At 40.9% G+C, this 23,160-nt stretch overlaps 1 protein-coding gene across 1 annotated transcript in view; it reads right to left on the bottom strand.

The window, feature by feature from the left end:
• The window catches only part of Dhc1 (dynein axonemal heavy chain 1), an 83,867-nt gene that overhangs the window by 10,718 nt on the left and 49,989 nt on the right, over positions 1 to 23,160 (bottom strand). Inside the window, 18 exon segments of the mRNA XM_074100145.1 lie at positions 335 to 696; positions 853 to 971; positions 1,503 to 1,799; positions 2,360 to 2,554; positions 3,149 to 3,359; positions 4,036 to 4,191; positions 5,350 to 5,522; positions 5,928 to 6,152; positions 6,562 to 6,773; positions 7,162 to 7,637; positions 8,041 to 8,240; positions 12,239 to 12,458; positions 13,161 to 13,420; positions 13,748 to 14,029; positions 14,152 to 14,351; positions 15,547 to 15,775; positions 18,775 to 19,053; positions 19,909 to 20,075. Coding sequence (XP_073956246.1) covers positions 335 to 696; positions 853 to 971; positions 1,503 to 1,799; positions 2,360 to 2,554; positions 3,149 to 3,359; positions 4,036 to 4,191; positions 5,350 to 5,522; positions 5,928 to 6,152; positions 6,562 to 6,773; positions 7,162 to 7,637; positions 8,041 to 8,240; positions 12,239 to 12,458; positions 13,161 to 13,420; positions 13,748 to 14,029; positions 14,152 to 14,351; positions 15,547 to 15,775; positions 18,775 to 19,053; positions 19,909 to 20,075 — 4,263 coding nt within the window.

Below are 23,160 nucleotides of genomic sequence, written 5' to 3' on the forward strand. Positions count from 1 at the left end.
GAAAAATAACACGGATTTTGAAGGTTTGAAATTACATATTGTAAGAAATATCTTGCGTAGTGGCTGGGCCAAGCGGCATATCGTCGTGACGTGGTCTTTGTGAGAGCCCAAAGTGGGAAGCGAGCGCCTGTGACATGTTTCGACCGACTCACATCACTGATAAACCCGTTAATAATTCCCATAATTCGCTCGACACAGTCACCTCTCGCATAAAATAAATAAATTGTTTTATCGAAAGTGAACACATCACACGGTTGTGATTTAGTTAATTGTAATAAAGTATGAACATCCTAAAGTTACCATCTGCGTACTTTAAAAGATATCATCTACATACCTGGATTCCAATCAAGCCCTGATGCGCTCATGTAGACCATACCATTCCTAGAAACAGTAGCTGGTGACGCATTATCAATATTTTCCGGTTCAAAAATAATCTTAGAAGTAGGGGACATAGTCAGTCGATCCCCGTTGGCTAGCGTCAACGTTTTATTATCATCTAGCACAGAGTTTAAGTTCTCTATCCATATGCTGTCAACGGGGCCGTCGAGAACTAGCCAGACATGCTCCCCGGTCTTCATCTTGAGGGTTTTCCTCCAGAGGGCGGAGAAGATGCCGTCTGTCCAATCGTTCGTGGCTACATCGAGACGTCCGAACATCTGCGCGGCTGTGATTGCCTTAGGATTCATCCGCATTTCTCTGGAGAAGATGGAAAAAAGGATATGTAATATAAGCTGCAGTGGTCAACGTCAACTAGATGGGTAATCAAGATATAAAGATTCAAAAAGGTCAGGTGACAGGCAGAAAATGTGGTGGTGAACCTCAGATGGATGGATATTCCAGTAAACAAATTACTTGTGTGGATTTTCTGTCTCGGTGAGGGCGTTCATGAGTGTGTGTATGCAGGTCGTCTTGCCGGCGCCGGGCGGGCCCAGCGTCATAATGCCGTGACGCACACGCTGCGTCTCGTACAACTGTCGTACAACAAAGCGGGTAAATTAGGTGCTTTACTAGTCTTCACTTTTCATCTTCACTTCTCAGTCTTCGCGTTCGAGGTCTTCACTCGCGCCAACCATTGGATGTCGCATTTTAAAATTCCGAGGAATTGAGAATACAGAACTAAATTGTTTGTTTCGTTTTTCACTTTCATCCTCCTGAGCCCTAGCTTTTTTTAACAGACGTAGTCCTCAAGACCTAGGCCTGGTTAACCAGCTTTGTTATTTTAAAATTCTCAAGATTATTTATTCAATGAACAATTTGTACAAACTTTATAAAGAACGTTCGGTCGTTATTCTTAGTGTTAATTGGTTCTTTATAAAGTACGCGAGAATTCACGAGGGTAACATAAAATATCAGTAACTGAAGCCCAAAGAGCCAGCAGCTATCACTTTTCAAGAATTATCATACCTATTGGACAAGGAAACGTTGCTAGTCTTTTGGGGACAATGCTGCGGAGGACAGTTCTACGAGTAGATTTAAACCTATTGCGACCGTACTTAACCCACCTGAATAATTTTCAGAATCCAAGGTGGATGACAGATCAAGTTGTTCTGCTCGACTTGGACTTTGATCGCCTCCTCCAGCTCAGGATACGTGGTCTTCTCCAGCGCCTGGTTCGGGAAGAGGTCAGCGACCAGGGATATGAAAAGGGGCTCGTCCTCATCTATAAGTTTGGAGAGGTTCATGTCACGGAGGACCCTCATCACGATGGTGCTTTCGTTGTCTTTGGAGTTGACACGCTTGACGGCTCCCAGGGTTCGCAGTACTGAGAGGATATTGCGCAGTCCAAAGTCGTAGTGGACCTGTAATAGTTCAATTGGCTTTAGAAAAAAGAACAATTAAGTACGTAAACTCATAGTTTTATGTGTAGATAGGTACAGTCACCTGCATTAATATCTGCCACAGCGGAGCGTGCTACCGGCCCTAGAAAAAGAGCCGCATCAGATATTTATACGCGCTTTGATGTGTCAGATATCGGTGCTGGTAACTGTACACCTAGTCAAAACTCTATGCATACAGTACAATAATGCGTTTAGGATGCTGTTGGTATTTACGGGATTCTGTAGCACCTCTTGTCAAATAAATTTTTTCGCAATCATTCGGTAGAGAACTGCGCCGCTGATTAAAGAGGCTTCAGGAACAGCATTCTAAATGTATTCAATGCAAAAATAGATGGATCAATCTTGTCACTGGAACATTATTTACAAAGGCGTAAAAACTGAAGCAGGTAAGGAAATTAATTATTTGTGACTAATACTTAAGTTATTACTAACACAAATAAATATGTTTGAGTCATGGAAATACTTGAAATAAAGGAATAAGTATATTATTATAAAGCGTCAAATATCAATTAATCCTTGACCTGTTTAGTGAGCTGTTCCTCACACAGCTTGTACAGCGTGTAGAACTTCCTGGCCAGCGTGATGTTTTCCAGGAACCCGCACGAAGCCAGCTTCACCCTGATGATGATCTGCCGGTCGGGCACCATCATGGCCACAGTGCGGAACTGGATCTTCAGGTTCTCTGGTAATTCCTTTCTGCCGGCGTACCCTGGGTTCTACAAGTAAAGTTAACTGAGACTTTACTATTACAGAAGATGGTGTAGCCAGTGTCTAGATAACTTCTTATCAGTACATCCATAATGGACACGTATTTTCTAACTGATGTGACAAAATATAGATTCTGACGAACTGAGAACCTTCATCTCTTTTAAAGTCTAACGAACTCAGAATCACAATCGCTTTCACCAATGGTGATGCGATCACGAGGTGCCAGATTTGAAAGTGGAAGGAAAATGGGAAAAGGACAATCATTCTGTCACAGTCGTAACAATAATTGTCATCCATCAGGGCCCTATTTTACCACGTAGCGACTATACTTTCAAAGGGCCATTTTGAAAATACGCGTATGTTAATCACGAAACACTACAATTCTAACGCAAACCTGACACAGCTTTCCACAAATATTTTGCGAATAGGAAAAATAATTATACTTTTACAACATAATTATCATTAAATTTTAATAGATTGTCACTCGACATAATGTCACTGACACTTGTCACGTCGGTGAAATAGGACCTTGCAGTCTCGGATTCTGGTATGAATATGAATCTACTGTCTGAAAATAACTCCGCAAACGCCAGTGCAGTTACCATAGTAATGAAGATCCCGAACTCCGGACACATCTCGGACGTGTCCCCATCCGTGAACACGAAGGTCTTCTTCTTCTCTTTCTTCGCGGCGAGCACCACGGCGACCTGCTGCGCGGCCACCGACAGCACCGGCAGCTCGATGCGGTTGAACTCGTCGAAGCAGCCCCAGGAACCGGACTGGGCTAGACCCTTGTAGATGCGGCCGAGACCCCTGGGATTAGACACCTAGGTTTATTTTTTTTAATGTTACGGCCTCTCTTAACTTTACTTTGGATTAGTTTAGAAGACAAATGAATATCGTCGGACAAAAATTATATGCCAGTGTTTTTTTGCTAATGTCAGTGCATTAGACAAAACGGTCTCTGATGATACGAAAGCTTGGCTGTTGGGTGATTTGGGGGCATTTCGCGGCATTATGCCCTGCTTTCCATGCTGTAACTGTAACGAATTACTAAATGTTTCTTTTAAATTGAAATCAAATGATCGAGCCAGCCCCAAATCAGGCAAAGCTTTGTTGATACATATTTATAAATATCCAAGAGTCGAGAGTTAACTTACTAAAAATAGCGTATCTACTTTGTTATAACTATTATATTAAGTCATTAAATAACATTTTGTAAATCTGTTTTAAAAAAAAAATACTCTGTTAATATAAGTTTTCCGCCGAAGCCGAGTCGTCTCATCAGAGGTTTTTACGAACTGGGTACCAAGAAGATTTTCTCGACACACGTATTAATTAAAGTACTTTCTACTGCATTAAATAAAATGAAGAAATTTTGACATTGACTTTGAACGGTTTCGTTTCACACGAGCGAGAACGATAAGGCTTCAGACCCTTCAGTTACATCTTATAGAACTCTAAAAAGTGGTTGTTTAACACTTCTTGCCTGTAATCCATCTGGTCGGAGCAGTTGAACACGACGACGTACTTGGCCAGGGTCTTGCCCATGTCTTTTACGGTCTCAGTCTTGCCGGTGCCCGCCGGGCCGCACGGCGCGCCACCCATGCTCATCGCTAGCGCCTGCGCCAGCGTTATGTAGCACCTGAAGTTTACCATCATCATCACCATCCATTCGTCCACAGATAAACAAAGACCCCCTTACGTCTAAATCACAGATTCTACGCAACTCTCGTGGTATCTCGTCGGTCCGTCTAGTAAGAGGCTTGCTAACATTCCGTCTTTCGGTTCGTGGCCGCCACACTAGAATGTTTTTTCCTCAACACCAACTTAGAGACTAATAGGTACAGTTGAACAAATCGAATCATGACCCGGGGTGTTCTTCTTCTTCTTCTCTTTTAAATATGGCTTTTCTGTCCTAATTAATAGGACAATTTCGCCAGTGTCAAAGTAAACTCTCTTTGAGAGGGACGTTGTACGGTGGTTGTAGTTTTTGCAACTTGATAGTAAAATTCCAGAAACCACGTGGACACAACTTGCGCATTGAAAAATGTCAGACACGAGAGAAATATAGAATTTTGTGATCACTGTTCACTGTTAAGGTTAATCGACGCATAAAACACTGTCAAAATTATACTTCAACTAGCCAAAGAAACTGAAATAGCAAAATTAGATATTGTCTACATCCGCCATGTTCGAATGCTACAAATCGAATCTGACCCGGGGTGGAACCTTTGTGCTACTATTGTCATGTTGACATCTCATACTTTTGTCTAGGAAATCATAGTGACATTAATTATGAAAAGGTTCCACCTGGGTCATGATTCAATTTGTTCGACTGTACTTATTTATAAAAAGTGTCTGATGATACAAACTTTTATAATTAATCCTCGAAAACCAAATTTTGGATCTGATCTGGTCATTTCGAAGCTCAGTGTCCTAGCCCTTGAACAGGATATCTTCTTCCCCATAGCTCCGCTTTCCGCACCCGTCGTATGGTGATGAGCTAGCCTAGAGGGTTAAGGTAGAATACTTCTTGTGCCACCAGTAGTCCATGGAGAAACACAGCGGTGCGGTCACTATTACTTCGTGGCAGAGAATTAACCATAAGGCGCCTAGAACCGCACTACTCTACTCGCTTTACTTTGGGGCGGGCAATGTCTTCGCTGTCCCAAGGTCTGCATCCTGTGAACTGGCACCGCTATCGTCGCCTTTACAGCACGTAACCGTGAGTTAGAAAAATGAAACTAGGGCGTGTAAGAGCACCCCAAAACTTGCTGGTTTAAGCATTTGGCACTGTTACCTGTCAGTAAGAGGAGTGATGACCAAGCGCTCAGTACAGCCGAGATACTCGTTCTGATAGATGAACGTGACGTCAGTCACCGATATCCAGGTCTTGTCGATATCCTCTTTGAAGTAGAAGCGACATTGCTTCAGCCACTCGAAGTCGTTTGCCGAACGGACGTTGAGGCGACACTGGATAAAGAGAAAGCGAGCACGGGATTTGGAATAGCTATGAAACCATTTGATGTTTTGGTAGATTTTTTGTGAAATAGTGTTATTTATTACATTACATGTTATTTATCACATTATTTATTTTTTGTTTGAAGGGTGTAATTTCCGAAAAAACTGAGCCGATTTTAAAAAATCTTTCCCCAATAGCAATGCAAAATTCTCGCAGAATTTAAAAGTTAATTTGATTTCGGGGTTTCGGGGCTGGTTTTAGAAATTCTTTCACTAATAAATATGTAGTTGGAAAGCTAAGCTACACTGTCTCTGATTAAAAAAAAACAGTAATATCGCCTTCTTCAATAAAACAAAAGCTAGTTTATGTATGGAGCTCTTCAAAGTATTTGTTTTAATATGTCATGACATGATTACCAGCATATCGAATATGTCCCTCTGATGCACATGTATAGTGATGAGCGTCTCGAACTTTATCCTCTCAATCTTGAGCAGATCCCTGGTGGTCTGGTCTATGAGGGTATTCAGGAGCTCGAGGAACTTGTTGTTGGTCTCCATCATAATCTTCTTGTCCTGACGCGCCTGCATCAGAGCGAGCTCCGCGTCGCGAGTCCAGATTATTTGGATCCCGAGAAGACCCACCTGGAAAGGGTTTATCAGGATTATAGGGAATTGCAGATTTGCTAGCACTAAGTGATCATAGAACTTATGGAGTCGCTGTAGTTGCGATCTTTTCTACAAAACAAAGTCTAAGCGTACGAGTAGGTAGGTATGTATGTGAGAGGTACTGAGCAGAATTGCGTTTTCTCTCCCCTTTTGCATGTCGTCTATGTGTCGTTCGAGATAATTTAAAACATGCGTTGTCTGGATACAACCTTTTTCTAGATGCACACAACAAGAGCAATCAATCATGAAAGTAATGTTACTAACTGAGACAAGACTGAGAGAACTAATGAGAGAGCCAATTTTTTATTCTTCCACAAGGGTGAAGCTACGCAATAAAGCTAGTAAATACTTTATCCATATGACTTCTTTGGATTTGGAGCTATACCTGAGCAGGCATCTTGTCAAGAAACATGAGCATGTTGAAGTTGGGGTCGTTGATGAACGACACGGAGGTCCTAATGATGGAGTGGAGACTGCTCTGGGCCGACTGCAGCAGCGACGTCAGCCAAGTCTCCACGGAACCCTCAGCTCGCACCGGCCGCTCCAGCTTGATCTCCTCGCCCTCGGAGGATACGATGGCTATCATTTTATTGTATTCTGAAAGATGAGAATATGTCTAGACAGGAGCCAGCCCACAGAACTAATGAACCTTTGAATTAATGTTTGTATTCCTCTAATTACTAATTCCAGGAATCCACCAACTGAAATAATAATAATAAATATCACGGGACAATTCACACCAATTGACCTAGTCCCAAAGTAAGCTTAGCAAAGCTTGTGTTATGGGTACTAAGCAACGGATAAATATAATTATATAGATACAAACTACATACTTAAATACATATTAAACACCCAAGACCCGAGAACAAAACGGGACTTGAAATCAAATGGAATTTTCGACGAAGTATGCTCTAGCGAAGTATGCTAAAGTAAAGCAAAAGCATCAGCCACTGTAAATAAAATATATCTTTGAAATTATATTTACCTATATCATGAAATTTAACATAGCGCGTGTTATCAAAAATGGACAGCAGATGATTCTGAATAGTATGCGAGTCCGACGCTTGCCCCAATATCTCCAGCAACGCCGGGTCCGACACGAAGAAGAATCGAGGAAACATCGTTCTTTTCTTCTCCAAATAGCCGCTGAGACTCTTCTGGCACAACTCTAGCTGTTCCTGCAAATGTGGCAGCAATTGCCTTAGAAGATCATCACCCACGCAGCAGGACACCACCCCAGGAGTCTCATGGGCCCGTTGCATAATCTTCTGCCAGGACTTGTCGATCTTCGAGAACCTCTTAGCTTCCTTAGGCAACTGCTTCGCGATGTCGCCGCCGACGAAGACGGCCTCCAGGTACACCCACATGTTTTGGACTAGGAGCCATCGTTCCAGGATCTCGTTGGTATTCTGAAGGTCGTAGAGCCATTGCTGGATTTGTTTTCTGAACGGGGCGTTGTAGCTGAAATCGGAATATAGTTATTACTAGTCGTGCTAGTAAACTTTGCGTTTGTGGCGGATGTAGGCGCCATAAAATGATGAACTTAAAGTAAAATCTTCGTCTAAGACCAAGGCAATCAGTCAATCAATTTTTTTCATGTTATTATCGCATTTTATTGTAATAAAACTAGTATCAATTTTATTAACTAAAAAAATACCTACTATACTTAGTGGAGATGGGGCCTCCCCTCCATATCTATACGTACCTAGTAAAGCTATTAAACGAGCATTTTTTTACGCTGTAGTCAAATTTCCTCGCAATCGAATCAAAAAACAGTGCATAATTTGTTCTTAAAACCCATTTTACCCTCAACTTAACTATTAACCCTCGCTTGTGGTTGGGGTGGATTATAAAAGCCTAGTACCGATTGGATAACAAGGAGCCCAGGATCATGAGGCTGTCTTCCAGCTGTCCGATAGTCTCAGCGGTGGTGTCTCCCCGCAGAAGTAGCTCTCCGCGATTGTTGAACGTCTGGAAAGTCAGCTCGTGGATGGACCACTCGTTGGTGACTTGGCGCAGCTTGGCCTCTATGTCTTTCTCTTTCATCGCCGATATGCAGATATCCTGGGAAGATAATGTTGAAGTTTTTGTTAAATTTATTATTTTTAACTAACTGTCGACTGGAGCGGAGGGAGACAGCGAGCGGAGTGGGGAAATAATGTGGAGTGGAATTGCGGACTGTATTCTGAGTCACGTATTCAAACTCGGGTTTGTAAATCCAATTCGGACATTTTTTAAGATTTTGGTATTAAATAAAAGGGTAACAACCAGTTTTTAACCGACTTCAAAAAAAGGAGGAGGTTATCAATTCGGTTGTATTTTTTTTTTTTTTTTTAATGTTTGTTACCTCAGAACTCCGTCATTTATGAACCGATTTCAAAAATTTTTTTTGAGTTCGTCTAGGAATGCTTTCAATTAGGTCCCATAAGAAGCAAATTAGGATCTGATGATCGGATCTTAAGGAAATCGAGGGAACTCTTCAAATATTGTAGGGACACCTATGGTAATTTGGATATATTTAGCAGTAACTCGTGCATTTGCTCTTGCAAATCATAATTTGGTGAAGTGGAACTGAGGATGAAGACCAGATTTGACCAACGGAACTACTACTATCAATAACAAGTATTTCACGGGTTAAATTTAAATTATCATGATTAATATACTTACCTAGATAAGCGACTAAGAAGAAGCTTTAAGTTAATGATTCTTTCGAACTGATCTGATGCTGAAGCCAGAAGGTAGGCGACGGAACTCTGTTATAAAACAACGTAACTAAGTCGTGTTTGGGCTTAATGGAATAGTTGTGAGATGTTCTTTGGCTACGAATCACTAAAAAGTGAGAAATAAAAAATTTTTTTAACAAAAAGTAAAACAGACTCCAAAAAATAAAAAAATAACAAAAATGGAACCGACTACAAAACCCTTGAAAATATTTTTCTAGGTAAGTAGGTACGTACTAGCTCGAAGTCGGTGACTCAGCACGACCCAGCAGGAGGGATTGAAACCCATAGTATGTAGGTGAAGTAGACGACTATTGTGAATTGTCTCACTCCTGCTGGCTCATGCTGAGGCACCGACTTCGAGCTAGTACGTACCTACTTACCTAGAAAAATATTTTCAAGGGTTTTGTAGTCGGTTCCATTTTTTGTTATTTTTTTATTTTTTTGCTGTTTTACTTTTTTGTTAAAATTTTTTTTATGTAATTATAATTTTATCGGTTAAGTATAATTCCGTGAGGTTTTTAAGAAAAATACAGTAAAAATCATAATATTTTATGAAAATCAGATAAATCCATATGACAATTTTTTTAATTGTTCGTAAGTCCATCCAAGCCAATTCTTTTGTTTTCTTTTTTTGACAGTTTTTTTTTAAATCTTGAATCCAGAATCCAGGTCTGTTAAATCAAAATTATATAAATCCACACTGAGTTTTTTGAAAGATAGATAAATTTTGTTTTGTTGCAGAAGCGCGGAGCTAGATAGCGGAGCGGAGCGAGAAAGTAATGCGGAGCGGAGTTGCAGAAGCGCGGAGCTAGATAGCGGAGCGGAGCGAGAAAGTAATGCGGAGCGGAGTTGCAGAAGCGCGGAGCTAGATAGCTCAGCGGAGCCAGAAAGTAATGCGGAGCCAAGTTGCAGAAGCGCGGAGCTAGATAGCGGAGCGAAGCGAGAAAGTAATGCGGAGCGGAGTTGCAGAGGCGCGGAGCTAGATAGCGGAGCGGAGCGAGAAAGTAATGCGGAGCGGAGTTGCAGAAGCGCGGAGCTAGATAGCGGAGCGGAGCGAGAAAGTAATGCGGAGCGGACGTTCGGAAGCGCGAAAGTAGATAGCGGAGCGGAGCGAGAAAGTAATGCGGAGCGGAGTTGCAGAAGCGCGGAGCTAGATAGCGGAGCGGAGCGAGAAAGTAATGCGGAGCGAAGTTGCAGAAGCGCGGAGCTAGATAGCGGAGCGGAGCGAGAAAGTAATGCGGAGCGGAGTTGCAGAAGCGCGGAGCTAGATAGCGGAGCGGAGCGAGAAAGTAATGCGGAGCGGAGTTGCGGAAGCGCGGAAGTAGATAGCGGAGCGGAGCGAGAAAGTAATGCGGAGCGGAGTTGCAGAAGCGCGGAGCTAGATAGCGGAGCGGAGCGAGAAAGTAATGCGGAGTGGAGTTGCGGATTGCGGACTGTTTTTCCATTCATGGAGCTTCTCCGTTTCCCCGTTCACGCTAGTTTCTCTGCCTTACTATCCCGGTCCTCTTCCTCGCTCCGGTTCCCGATTTTGTATGAATTTGAACCCCTAACGCAAAAAGAGGGGTGTTATAAGTTTGACCGCTGTGTGTGTGTGTGTGTGTGTGTGTGTGTGTGTGTGTGTGTGTCTGTCGCACCGTAGCTCTTAAACGGGTGGACCGATTTGAATGCGTTTTTTTTATTTGTAAGAAGGTTTTCTAGCGACGGTTCTTTGACATGTTTCATCAAAATTGGTTCAGCCGTTTTTAATACTGTACTTTGAAGTGACAAAGTCGGGGTTTTCCAACTTTTTTTTAAACTAGTTACCGACTCCCTGACCACTGAAGAGGAGCGGAGATTTAATGCAATTATATGTGTGGATTTTAATCTCGCTCACCACTCCGCTGCCTCGCTCTACTCCAGTGGACACGCAGCCTAACCCGCAGCTCTCATCGCATTAGAAATGCCATCACGGCAAACATTTACCTACAATCGCAGTTTCATTAAAAACGAAAACCAATTAAAGTGCTGTTATCAGGATTGGGAAAGGATGACCAATAACCTAAAATTGGCGGTTTACGTAAGTTTTTTTGTACCTTCTTTACTTTAAAACACGAGCTTTGCAAAAATAATTTAAGATATTAGCGACTAATCTCATTCAAACCACGTCAAACCTAATCACATCACCATCAGACGTACTTTACGATTACTTGGAGCTAACACTTGACAGATGGGTGGGCGTGCCCTCAGTCAAATAGTTTTTACATAATCTGTAAACGTGGGTAGCGGTATACTAAAAATGGCTTTATTTGTATGACGTCAAAGTTGAAAATTGACTGAAGGCACGCCCATCTGTCAAGTGTTAACTCCAAGTAATCGTACTGTAACAGAAGTGAGTGTTCCACGATACGGCACTGGCCCTATACTAGGACGTGCAAAATTCGAAGTTCGTATTTGCCGTCCCGCTGACGCTTTTATTTAATACGAGAGTGACAGGGACGGCACGATACGAACTTCGATTTTCGAATTTCGTAGTAGCCCCCTGGTTTCAATTTAACCTTCGATGATTTTATGCTACCCTGGTACACGTTGTCAAAGCATAACCTGTTGCTCTATTTGTACTTGCGCATTCAACACAGGTAGACCACGTGGATACGATTGTTTGTTAAAAAAGTTAAGAGCGTTTAAATACCTGCTGAGCTGGCAACGTTGCATTTTTGTTAGTTTTTCTCGATTATTCCATAAAAATTTAATGAAAATTAAAAATGTGGTCTGATAGAACTGTTCTTAATATATAGGTAAGTTAATGCGTCTACTCCAATAATTATTAAAACGAACAAACGGTTTTTAAAGAAAATAAAAGTCTATCACGCATAATTATTGGAGTAGACACATTAACATGTATTAAGAACAGTTCTATCAGACCACATTTTTAATTTTCATTCAATTTTTATGGAATAATCGAGAAAAACTAACAAAAATGCAACGTTGCCAGCTCAGCATGTATAAACGCTTTTAAAATAATAATAACATGATATGTTTTTTATTAAATTGTAATACATAAAGCCATCAGTAACTTTGGGTCAAATGTAGGAAATGAATTTTACTATATTTTTATCAGGACTTTGGGCGTTAGGAAGTATTACATGCGTTCATGATTTATGGCAAATTTTACTATCGAACGACGACAAATATGCAAAATAAATGACAATGCAAGTACAGTCAATAAAAAAGCTTGTACTTATTAACTATAAATTAAATTTCTAACAAAACCTTATGATTGTTTCATCTTGGGTAGAGATGGTAATTTATCAGTTCTCGCGCGTTTCGAACGGTGTGATTTTCACACCAGTCAATACCTACCTCAATGTCTTCCTTATTCGGTAGAAGCGGCGCTTCTAGAATGTTCTTGAGACAGAAATCTTCGCTGTCAAGTTCGAATATGTACTTCGTTACTTCCATGATGCGTTGCCAATGTCGCGGCTTCATCGCCTTGTTAGCCATCAGCTCCAGCAGAGGACACATGTCATTGAAGTCGTCGATGGTCTTCTTGAGAGCGAAGAACGCTGGCCATTCTTTGAGGCTGTAAAAAATGAACTACATTACCTATACACTGGATTTCCTGTCAATAATCACGTCACAAACGCTACACATTGTCGGCTAGTTGTCGGCACACGGTGACCACGGCCCTGCCAGCCACCATGCCTGCATTTATTTTTAGTAAACGACGATGGAGGTCTTCGAGAACATTCGTGAAGCAGGAAATTATTGGTAAGTATCGGGAATCGAGTTGATTATCGATCCACTTGAGCCTAACATAGTGGTGTATGTTTCTTGGACTTTATGCAGCCATGAACCCCTGTCGAGGAATGTTATGGGAAAAAAGTGTTTACAGACATTCATTGGTACAGTCACCAGCTACAATATCTGACACAACAAGCGTGCATAAATATCTGATAAGACTCTATTTCTAGGACCGGAAGGACGTGTCAGATATTTTTGCACGCTCCGCTGTGGCAGATATTAATGCTGGTGACTGTACCTACTTAAATAAATGTTATTAAGATTTATCGCTGACCTGCTGTGAACCCCCCACCCCACTATAACCCCACTATTGAACCCACTTTAAGAATCCTGCTTTAGACAACAAAAGTGCCGTAGCAGCAAATGTTCTCGCGTTCCAACTTCTAGCCGGAAACTATTCTCGTTCCGTACAACAGATCACATTGGTTGTCACTGAAATGATGTAATTTTTCATTGATAAATAAATAATTTAAATACGAACCCTTTAGGTAACTTGCGGCACCTATTCTGAAACTCCATGAGCTCATTGTTAATCTCCTCTATATTGACCTCTCCCCAGGTGATGTCGTAGTAGCTGCTGACTCGGTCTATCACGTCATTGTACAGTTTGTACAGTTTTTGCAGGAGATTCAGCTCCTTCCTGATCTGGGCCAGCTCCGGATATTCAGTGTGGGGGAGGCCGAAGAGTTCCTCCCCGTTCTGGTACGTTTGCAACTTTCGCCACATGCCGTCGAAGCGGTTCTGTTAAAATATGGTCATGTTATCAGAATGGTAGTATAAAGAGAGGCCCGGGAATACCCGGGATATACGATCGAATAGATAGGCTATAGGGCATTCTGCCTAGTGGTTAGTGACCCTAACTATGAAGCTAGAGATAAGAGGTTTTGAGTATAAATCCCGGAATTAACGAGCAGTAGCAACCAGATGGGGACAGATTATCTGGTCATAAATGATAATACCAACAAATACCGACATATTTTATCCCAATATCATCTTCTACCAGCTCTTCCGCCTCTAACGAACAGTCAAAGTTTTTGATCGCATAAGTACCAGGAGATCATAACCCACCTGGAATAATATCAACCTGTCAGACGCTTCACGAGGCGTCAGCCCCGACTGCATTGGCCCTGCGTGCCGATATTCGTGCACATACTCCCCGTTGTCCTCCCTGAAGCGGTCCAGGTTATTCTTCAAGTCGTCTTCGAACTGCGGCTGCATCTTGAGCAGTTGGACATGGGCACCCAGGGCTGTGGCCTGCAGCTGCTGCCAGGAGTAGCGGAGGCTGTCCACTTGCTCCAAGTCGGATGGACTCACTGGCAACTCGTAGCGGGTTATCACGTTGAACGCTTCCTGGAATTTAGAATCTTCAAGAAGCCATTTGAAACGTGAAGTCATTTTAAACAATACTTTGGTGCATAATTAAGTCTCCTGAGTGGTACTGTGGTAGTTATAGGTTCCCATTCCCATCGTACCTCGACTGGATCAATCTTGAGTTCCATGTCCACTTCCTGCTCTCGGATCTTCTTCAGTGTCTCCATGACGCTGCGTACGTCGTCCAAGTCCCTGATAGGCCTCTCCAGCTTCCTTTCCAGGTCGTTCATGATCGCGTAAACATAATCCATCTCCCGTTTGTATTTCTTCCTCATTGCTTGGCCTATTCTATGGGTGCCGTCTAAAACAGATTGCAATTATAAAAATTATAAAGATATACTTAATTGATAAATATTATTTTGGTCAAAATTTCATTTTTAATACATGATTTTTTTACTGACTCTACTTTTTGTCGACTTAACTTGCATAGTATGTCATCCAAACTACATTTGCATACCAAATTTCAAATCGATGCCCATTAACCGTTGAAGAGTTCTGTCCTGTGGAGACGATTCTGGCCGAACTACTAGGATGTCACTACCAGATTATTGTATTGTCACCCCATTTACATAAGTAAGTATACCAAATTTCAAGTCAATCTAACCACTGAATGTTGGTCGAATTTAACTTCCAACATTTGATTACAGACAGACAGACAGACAACGGGACAGGAGGTGAAACTACATAATAGCTTGTAAAAATAAAAGCTTGTAATAAGACCTCAAAAGTATGAATCGGACACTGTGACAGATAGACGGACGGATAGGGGCAGTCACATTTGGTACCTTCAACACCGGCTCTAGCTCTTGATAAAGGTAGAGCGAGATTGTCTATACCGCTTCATTGGCGCCAACATAATGAGGGCTATTGTTTTTTGTCTTTCTAGGTGGCGCCACTGTTGCGTGAGGTTTTCAAGTGTGGCTTACAAAGTCTGTTATTACGGGCGTGAAAACAAAGTTTAGATTAAAATCATCTTTAATACACCTTAAAACCGTATCATAAAAATATCGACCAACCACAGTGTTGCGTACTCCCGTTTTGTTCGAAAAAAAAGGGAGACAAAAGTTAGAGTTTTTGTGAATTATCCTCAACTCCGTCTTTAACGATGAGTTAATATAATAATATGTCGTCAACTGTAGGTAGGTATAAAATATAATTAAGACGATATAAGTTTACTTTTAAGGAAAATACAAACTGAAACGTGGATGCACAGAATAAAACCAGAAAAAGAGACCAGCGCTGGGAATCGAATTTAGGTCCTCAACTGGACAGGACTCTAGACACAAATTTCTCCCATGCACCACACATTTCAGCCTGCTTTTTTCTTTCTTAGCCACTTAAGCAGTGACACTAGCGACATCTATGTTTTAGCTCTCATCGAGAAACATTTCATTTTTGTATTTTCGTTGGATTTCACGGGATGACCGTAAAAGTACCAAATTTGGAGTTGAAATAAAAAATACAAAAAATACTCCAAAAAAACAATCATAATTTACTTTTAAGCTCAGTGATCAGCCCCAATTTCAATTTCTCTGTGGATACAGCAAGGCAGTTCCCGATGACGAGTATATCGGGCTCCGTGGCCAGTTTAGCTTCGAGCTCGCTGTGCCGCTTTAGTGCCAGTTCGAAGTCATTCAGGTTCCAGGTCAGCAGCTGTCGCAGCGTCTTCTCGCATTTCCAGAGGTAGTGGTATGGCCGCCATCGCTTCACTAGATTATTGAGTTCCTGCGATTCGTAATTCGGTTAAAATTACCTTCACAATTGCAATTATTTGTACTGCGGAACACTAGGAAAAAAATCACCGCATTTCGCATTGTGGTCAAAGGTAGTTGTGGACAACAAGGGGTTCGGTTCGGAATAGCTAATATTTTTGGTTCTGTACCTGAAGGGTGACAAATGGAACCATATTAATGTCGTTGCACTGTCCGTCCGTCTACATCTCCGTGTGTTCGTCTGTCTGTCACAGGCCTGTATCTCAAGAAGAAATTTATCCATAATGCATATTTCTGCTGCTGCTACAATAACAAATAATACTTTTTTTTTCATCCACCCCCTCACCGTTTAAACTGTATTTATCTTTTTTTTGTTTACAGTCTATTTATCTCTATTATCATTCCAATTATGGGGTCTGTACACGATTAAATGGTATAGAGACGTTGTATACAATAATTTTTGTATGACTACTTTTAAATCATCATCATCATCATTTCAGGCTAAAGACTATAACTATTTCTATATCTGCTTGACCGGCAACCCCCTACTTCCCGGCCTCTACAGTAATGTACTATTCATACAGCTTTCCTGGCCGCCGGCCGGCAATGCGACCGTCTTTTGTTTCAACGCGCGCTCTGCGATACCTCCGCGTGCTACAGCAGCACCGCCCTTGTCCGCCGCGCCAGCAGCCAGCGCGACGCGCGCGCACGCAACAGGGCAAACAGACTAGCGTCCCGCCAGCTTGATTTCTTGTTTTCAGAGTTCCGTACCTCGAAAGGAAAAAACGGAACCCTTATAGGATCACTTTGTTGTCCGTCCGTTTGTCCGTCTGTCAAGACCCTTTTTCTCAGGAACGCGTGGAGGTATGAAGCTCTACTGTCCCTTAGAGCGGTAAAAAATCAAACTTCTAAGCCTACGCAATCAAAAGATACAGCCGTTTATGCTGCAAATTTCCGCAAATTTTCGAAACTCGCAAGGGAATCAAAACCTACACTTCCCGTGAACTCAGAATCTTGAAATTTGGTACGAAGAAACGTCTTGTAGCACAGATAAAGGAAAAATTTCGAAAACCGTAAATTTTTAGTTACATCATACAATAAAAATATTTTTAATAATTTTAAAGTTACTACTACCAACAGGTTTGTACGGAACCCTCGGTGCGCGAGTCCGACTCGCACTTGGCCGTTTAAAAAAACACGCCATGTTTGAGAAAATCACTATACAAGCCTCGGTCGGAATGCGGGGTTGCCGGCCTCTGCAGTAATTTACTATTTATTTTCTAGATCTCTTAGTGAAATGAATTTTCTGTTACCTAGTTTTTCCTGAAATTTGTTTTTTCGATTTTTTTTTCAAAATAGGGGTTTAAAATGTTAACTGTAAGTTAACAGTCAAAGACAGGTCATTGAACTGTATTACTTAGACTTTTTCCCGGACTTATTATTTATAATCATTGTATTCATGTTCGTGGAGATTTAATTGTCCAATAAAAGTACAGGAAGAAGATTTTTTTTTATTTAATAGAAAAACACATTATGTATAATTTTTTCAGCTGTCTTTTGATTCTTGACACGTTCCTGTGATAGACAGGAGATGGACAGCGTAGCAACAATATCTAATTGATAAGAAGGGTAATAGAGATTCATCAAGTCATCATAATATATACCTATATCATAACATAACATAAAGCCGAGTTAAGACACAGTTGCATTACATTGCGGCGCTCGATTGATCACTACAAACTCGTTGGTTTTACGCCCTCGCAATGTAATTTTTCTTGCAAGTTTAAACTCGGCTTAAGAATCGTACAGAATTGTCAACGGCATCGGCACTGCGCAGGTGCACATAAATTATTGTTTACCCTTTACCGAAAACAAGGGAGTTGACGTAAAAACGGAAAAAAGTACTAGGGTAGCAGAAATCAATAAGACGCTAGCACATAAGCAAATACAGACTGAGCTTCTTCGCTGTGCGGTTATAAATGAAGACAACGGCTAACTGACGATAAAAATTCAAGTTTTTGTTGGATTTTTTACATTCAAACTGTGTAAATTAACAAGTTTGTTTCCGATTTTAGGTTAGGATAATGGCGACTGGAACCAAATCGATGTCAGCTGAGAGTGAACAGCGCATGTCGCTTTTAATTTGCACTCCTAGCGGTGCTTTGAGTTAAAAGTAAAGTAAGGGAAAAACAAAGTAAAACTTTCTACGAAGAGGCTTTCTATTTTTTGCCAATATTTTTTCATTATTGGGAGCAAAAGTAGCCTTTGAAAATATTTTATTTTGCCAATTAATCCTTAACATGTTGAAAATAATGGTAATGTTACAAACAAACTTGGATAAAGTTACTTATTTTAATTTATACTTGATTTATATACTTTTGCGCCTAATGCTTCAGATATTTTTGCTAAGCGAATTGTATGGGTGAAGTTCTTTCTAAAATTCTCCTTTGGAATACGTACGTGGGGCATACCTACTGAAAGTTTCTGAATGCTACTAAATAAGATCAGTTTTTATATTTATAAATATAACCCTTTCTTTTGGGTTTTGTAGTTGTTGTGTAATAATTAAAGGAATGAGGGTCTCTTGACAGGCGCCATATCGCGAGATGGCGTTAGTAGGTATCAACAGGTTAGTTTGACGTTACAGTCTTGCTTCCGATTGGTCCATTTAGTCATTTGACATTTGACCAATCACAAACATGAGTCGGCTGTCATATTTATTTATATATTCCGTTTTCTAGATTCTTTTACCGTATAACGGCAAACCTATTAGACACTGGCAAAAATTGTCCGCCAATGGTCAGAGCCATATTAAAAAAAACATAAACATTACACAAATGTTACAGTCGTCAGAACCTAACGATACTAGCGCCATCTATATGCCATCCACAAAGACGCGTGTTTGTGTCAAAATTAGACATTAATGACATTGTAATAGGAACCACGGCACGCGTCATCGTGAATGACTACCTATAGCCTGTCACAGTAACCCTCATTGAATTGAATACTAACCGTTTTAACATTCTGCGTGCTAGAAGACAACAGCGACAAGGTCTTTATGATCTCCTTGTTCTCAATTATATGGTTGTAGAAGTTCTTCTGCTGCAGCGGGAACGTTGGCTTTTCCTCGGACTCCAACCTGTAATGCTTCTTCCTCCTCGCTTTAGCCGCGTCCAGGACCCTCAGGGACTTCGGGAGGACGCCTGTGACCGACTGGACCTGTTCGTCAAGCTTCGTGACTACTTCAAGAAGGTGGTTTGACTGGTGCCCAGCTAGCTTCTTCCAACTGACCTGCTTACACACATGCGGGGACGGCGGCAAAAGAAACGACCAAGGAGATGGGTTAGGTTAGGTCAGGTTTTAGGTGAAGCAACATCGAGTGATGCGAAATAAGAATAAAAGCACAGAAGGGTGAGCGGACACAGACACAGTCAATTCACACGTGAAAGAACGATGCACAATACAATTAACATCACAGGGGGAAACAATAGAAGATATTAATATGGTTTAATGTTTGTGAACTTTGTTGGCTGAAATGCAAAGTATTACGTAAATGTTTAGTACGACGTTATTATTGTACATATTTACTTATCGCTTTTATATCCTTCTTTTATTTAAATATAGGTATACACCGTGTTTTTTTTATACCGTCCGATATCCGTTAACATCGGCAGACGACTCAGTTCATTGATATGAACTATTATGAAAATTAACTTTTTCGCGAAATATTTTTTTTTTGTATACGTATAAAAATATTTTTTTCTTGCATAATATAATACCTTAACAAACAATCAAAGTAAAAAAACAAACTTGACAAGTGACATTGACGTGACGTCACACACATGAGAGGCATAAAAAATCCACATACTTATTTAACTTTCTTTTACAAAATATGTCATTATGTGTGAATTAAACATGGATTAGTTACGAACTTTGAAAAAATAAATCATAAATTAAGGATTTTTTTGCTGTTTTACTGCTAATAATTAATTATCTTAACTCTTGATTGTCGTTTAAACAGTAAGAGTTAGGCCACTAGTGTCTTAGAGAAATTAACTTCATTTGATCTGTAGATTGTCCCCTTAAAGTTAACGGATATCAAAAACAACACGCTGTATAAATTGTCTTTTCAATCGCTTTTTTTACCCTGGATGTCTTCCCGCCAGTCCATTGGGCCACGCCTTTCGACAGACCCGCGATGTGCTTCCCAGCCAATACCAGCACTTCTTGTATCTCCTCTAACGACGGCTTCACGGACACGTTGGGTATCATCAGAGTCGCCTGCAGCAGGAATATCGGCTTGCTCTGATGTCCTAGTAACAATTTTTTAATATCACTCACGTAAAATAAACTATCGGTGCCTAAACTGTACCTTAAGTTGATAACCTAGCTAACTCAGAAAAATTGAATACCCCCCCCCCCTACATTATCATTATTATTATTATATATTATTATATTATCTTTGAGTCTCGGGCCCATAATTTCCGGTCTTTTGGGAGAGGTTTGCGTGGGGATATGGATCCAACACGTAAAGGCCCCTTCGAGAAGTTTACTATGGCTGTAGCTCTGCTGGGACCCGTTCCTGGTCATATCAATGAGATGATACGTCCAGGAACAGGTCCCAGCAGGCGTTTGAACTAATATTGCATAAATATGAAAAAGAAAACCGTGCTATTGAAATGGAGTTTGGATGGACTACTTATTGGATATTTATTGCAATAGATAAAACGTCACCCGCCGTAACCATCTTTTTGACCGTTATCGCTGACGGGGGTGACGCCATCGCAAAGACGGCCGGAAGCGACACGAGCATGAGGGCTCAGGGGTGTCGAGAGGTGTGCTGCGCTTTCCTCGAAGTCACTCGCGGTGTTATGCCATTTAAAACTTCCACCCATGGAGCATATAGCTCTAACGCTCCTCTCTGGACAGCCAATGAAGGCAAGCCAGAGCTGAGAGTCGTACGGGTCCTCTTGGGTTTCCACTCCGGCCGATTAAGGCACACCTGACCTGAGATTAGGACCCTGGACCGACTCTCGGGAGATCTCGGGCCCGTGGGGTCGTCACTCCCCAACGACCCTGCGGGCTATTATTATTGTGTTTAATTTTAAGGACACCGTTAAATAATTGTTTTTATAATTTTTTCATTGTCAGTTCAAAGTTCAAATTCTCAAAAATGGCTAAACCGATTCTAATAAAACAGCTAAAATAAGAATCTGCAAGTAAACTTTTTTTTTACATGACAAAAGACACGAATTGTATTTATTTTTCTTTATCGGAATCAATCAGTTGCCTATATATACTCATGACTCAATGTGAAAAAAAATTACACTAAAAATGAAATGTTCAAACACAATTTTTTTTTTTAAGAAAACGTCGGTACCGAAAACAAGTTTGCCGCACATTTTCCGCCGGCACGGAATTTTGTCCGCAACGATACCAGGGTCACAGGACGCACAAGGATGTTATTATTGTCCATTGTTAAGGAAACCCGCCATCGTACAACTGGGGAGCTACTCCGAAATTTGAAGCTTATCTTCGTGCAACGTAAATTAATTCAACTATTAGTACTAAAACCTTATTATAATAGTTTATTTGTAGATATTGTATTACTTATTTCATGTGAGCAGCACGGCGTCACAGTATAAAAAGTTTCCCTACAGTAATCCGACGGAGACGTCTCTAGACAGAGCTGCGGTATCGCTCAACTTCAAAGGCGTCGGCCTACTGTTGGGAAAACTTGTTATACTGTGACGGCGTGATACGAAATTCGAATTTAGAATTCCTTGTAGTAGGTAGTATGAGTACTGGAATGGCCGATCTAATAAGAGGAGAGAAACCTGAAATGGCTTGTTACCTACTCCTTAAGCCCTGATATTGCGAAGGCATCCATCCACCCCCAACACGTGTCATCGAAGTCGGTGGCGTAAACTGCGACGTTGCCATTCGCCCGATGCGGAAACATCCCACTCCAACAGGGGTTTCCGTCCGCATTTTTACCAGGGATACATGAACAATGAGTAGGCGATTTGAAAGCGAAACAGAGTTAATCGCTCAGTGGTCTCTTTTTCACACAAATATTATGAATGGTGAAGTCACACGTTGGGCGCCATTGAAATTATTGAATGAGTTAATTCAGTACCATTAAAAAAAACATGTCTGGCCGACTGATATTGGTTAATATGTAGATGCAAATACTACAAGAATACCTACTACTACTGCTAATACTATAACAATTAAAGTTTTATAGCTAAAAAAACATAATCATTTCAACCCGTATTTAGGCAGTTATGTAGTTATATAGGTAGGTATACAGAACTGGTACGGAACTAGATAATGACTGCTTGCAGACAATAATATGGGACTTAACGACAGCAAACAAAACATAACGGAAGGAGTTGCTGTCTCAAATCATATAGTACATTGTGCATTAAGGGGCGTAAGAAGGGGATTACTAACGATAGTCTATTAGAAGCCCGACCCCGGAGACGGAAGGCTTTTAATGACCCGAGTTTGTAATCCCCTTACGGCCCGAAATACACACAATGATTTTCATCACATTGCAAGGAAAAAAATGCAAAAAAATAAATTATTTTGTGTCCAAGGACGTCACAGCTCCACAAAAGCAAGACGCTAAGAAAACAACTGAATAAAATATGGCTACCCGCCAATACAGGCGACTACTACAAAATTCGTATTAAATAATATTAGCGGCAGCAAAACGATATGAACTTCTATTTTCGAATTTCGTGGTAGCCCCCCCGATTGACAATTTTTCGAGCCGTCAACCATAGATAATACTAAGAACCGTGTTTAGTTTAAAATTCGAATGGTCTTACGGCCAGATTATTCCAACATGCTAGAGAAATATTTACTTAATTTATTTATTGCAAAACAATTTGATTAAATTTATTTAAAGTATAAAATAACGAAGTTTCATGAAGCGTGGCAAATTTTTATGGAGTATTGGTTATAGCTAAGTTTTAAAGATGTAAATAAAACGTTGGCTGACTTGAAACCTCTTTAGTCTGAAATGACGTACCTACTAACTTTTTAAAACTAAACTCATAACTCCCTTGGGGAGGAAAACTATACGTAAATCCGTAGTTCCCGCGGGAACAATTGAGGCCATTGTCCATTAGTATACAGGTATGGAATAACGTCATTGACGAGCAAGTGTGATGAAAAAATAAAATTACATACTTAGGCCGTCTTGCAGGAAAAAATAAATCGAGATTTAGTACTTAATCCAGGCTTAAGCTTGACAGTTCCATACAATTTGACACTACTAAACTGAGCTTAACGCTAACTCGAGATTTATGTGTTTCCAGCAAGTAGCCATTATTAACGTAATGTTTAGCCCCGCCCGAGTGGTGCGCGCGCAGTGCTAAACGAAGCTTC

The sequence above is a fragment of the Choristoneura fumiferana genome, chromosome Z, assembly GCF_025370935.1.
Source record: "Choristoneura fumiferana chromosome Z, NRCan_CFum_1, whole genome shotgun sequence".
Taxonomy (NCBI): Eukaryota; Metazoa; Arthropoda; class Insecta; order Lepidoptera; family Tortricidae; genus Choristoneura; species Choristoneura fumiferana.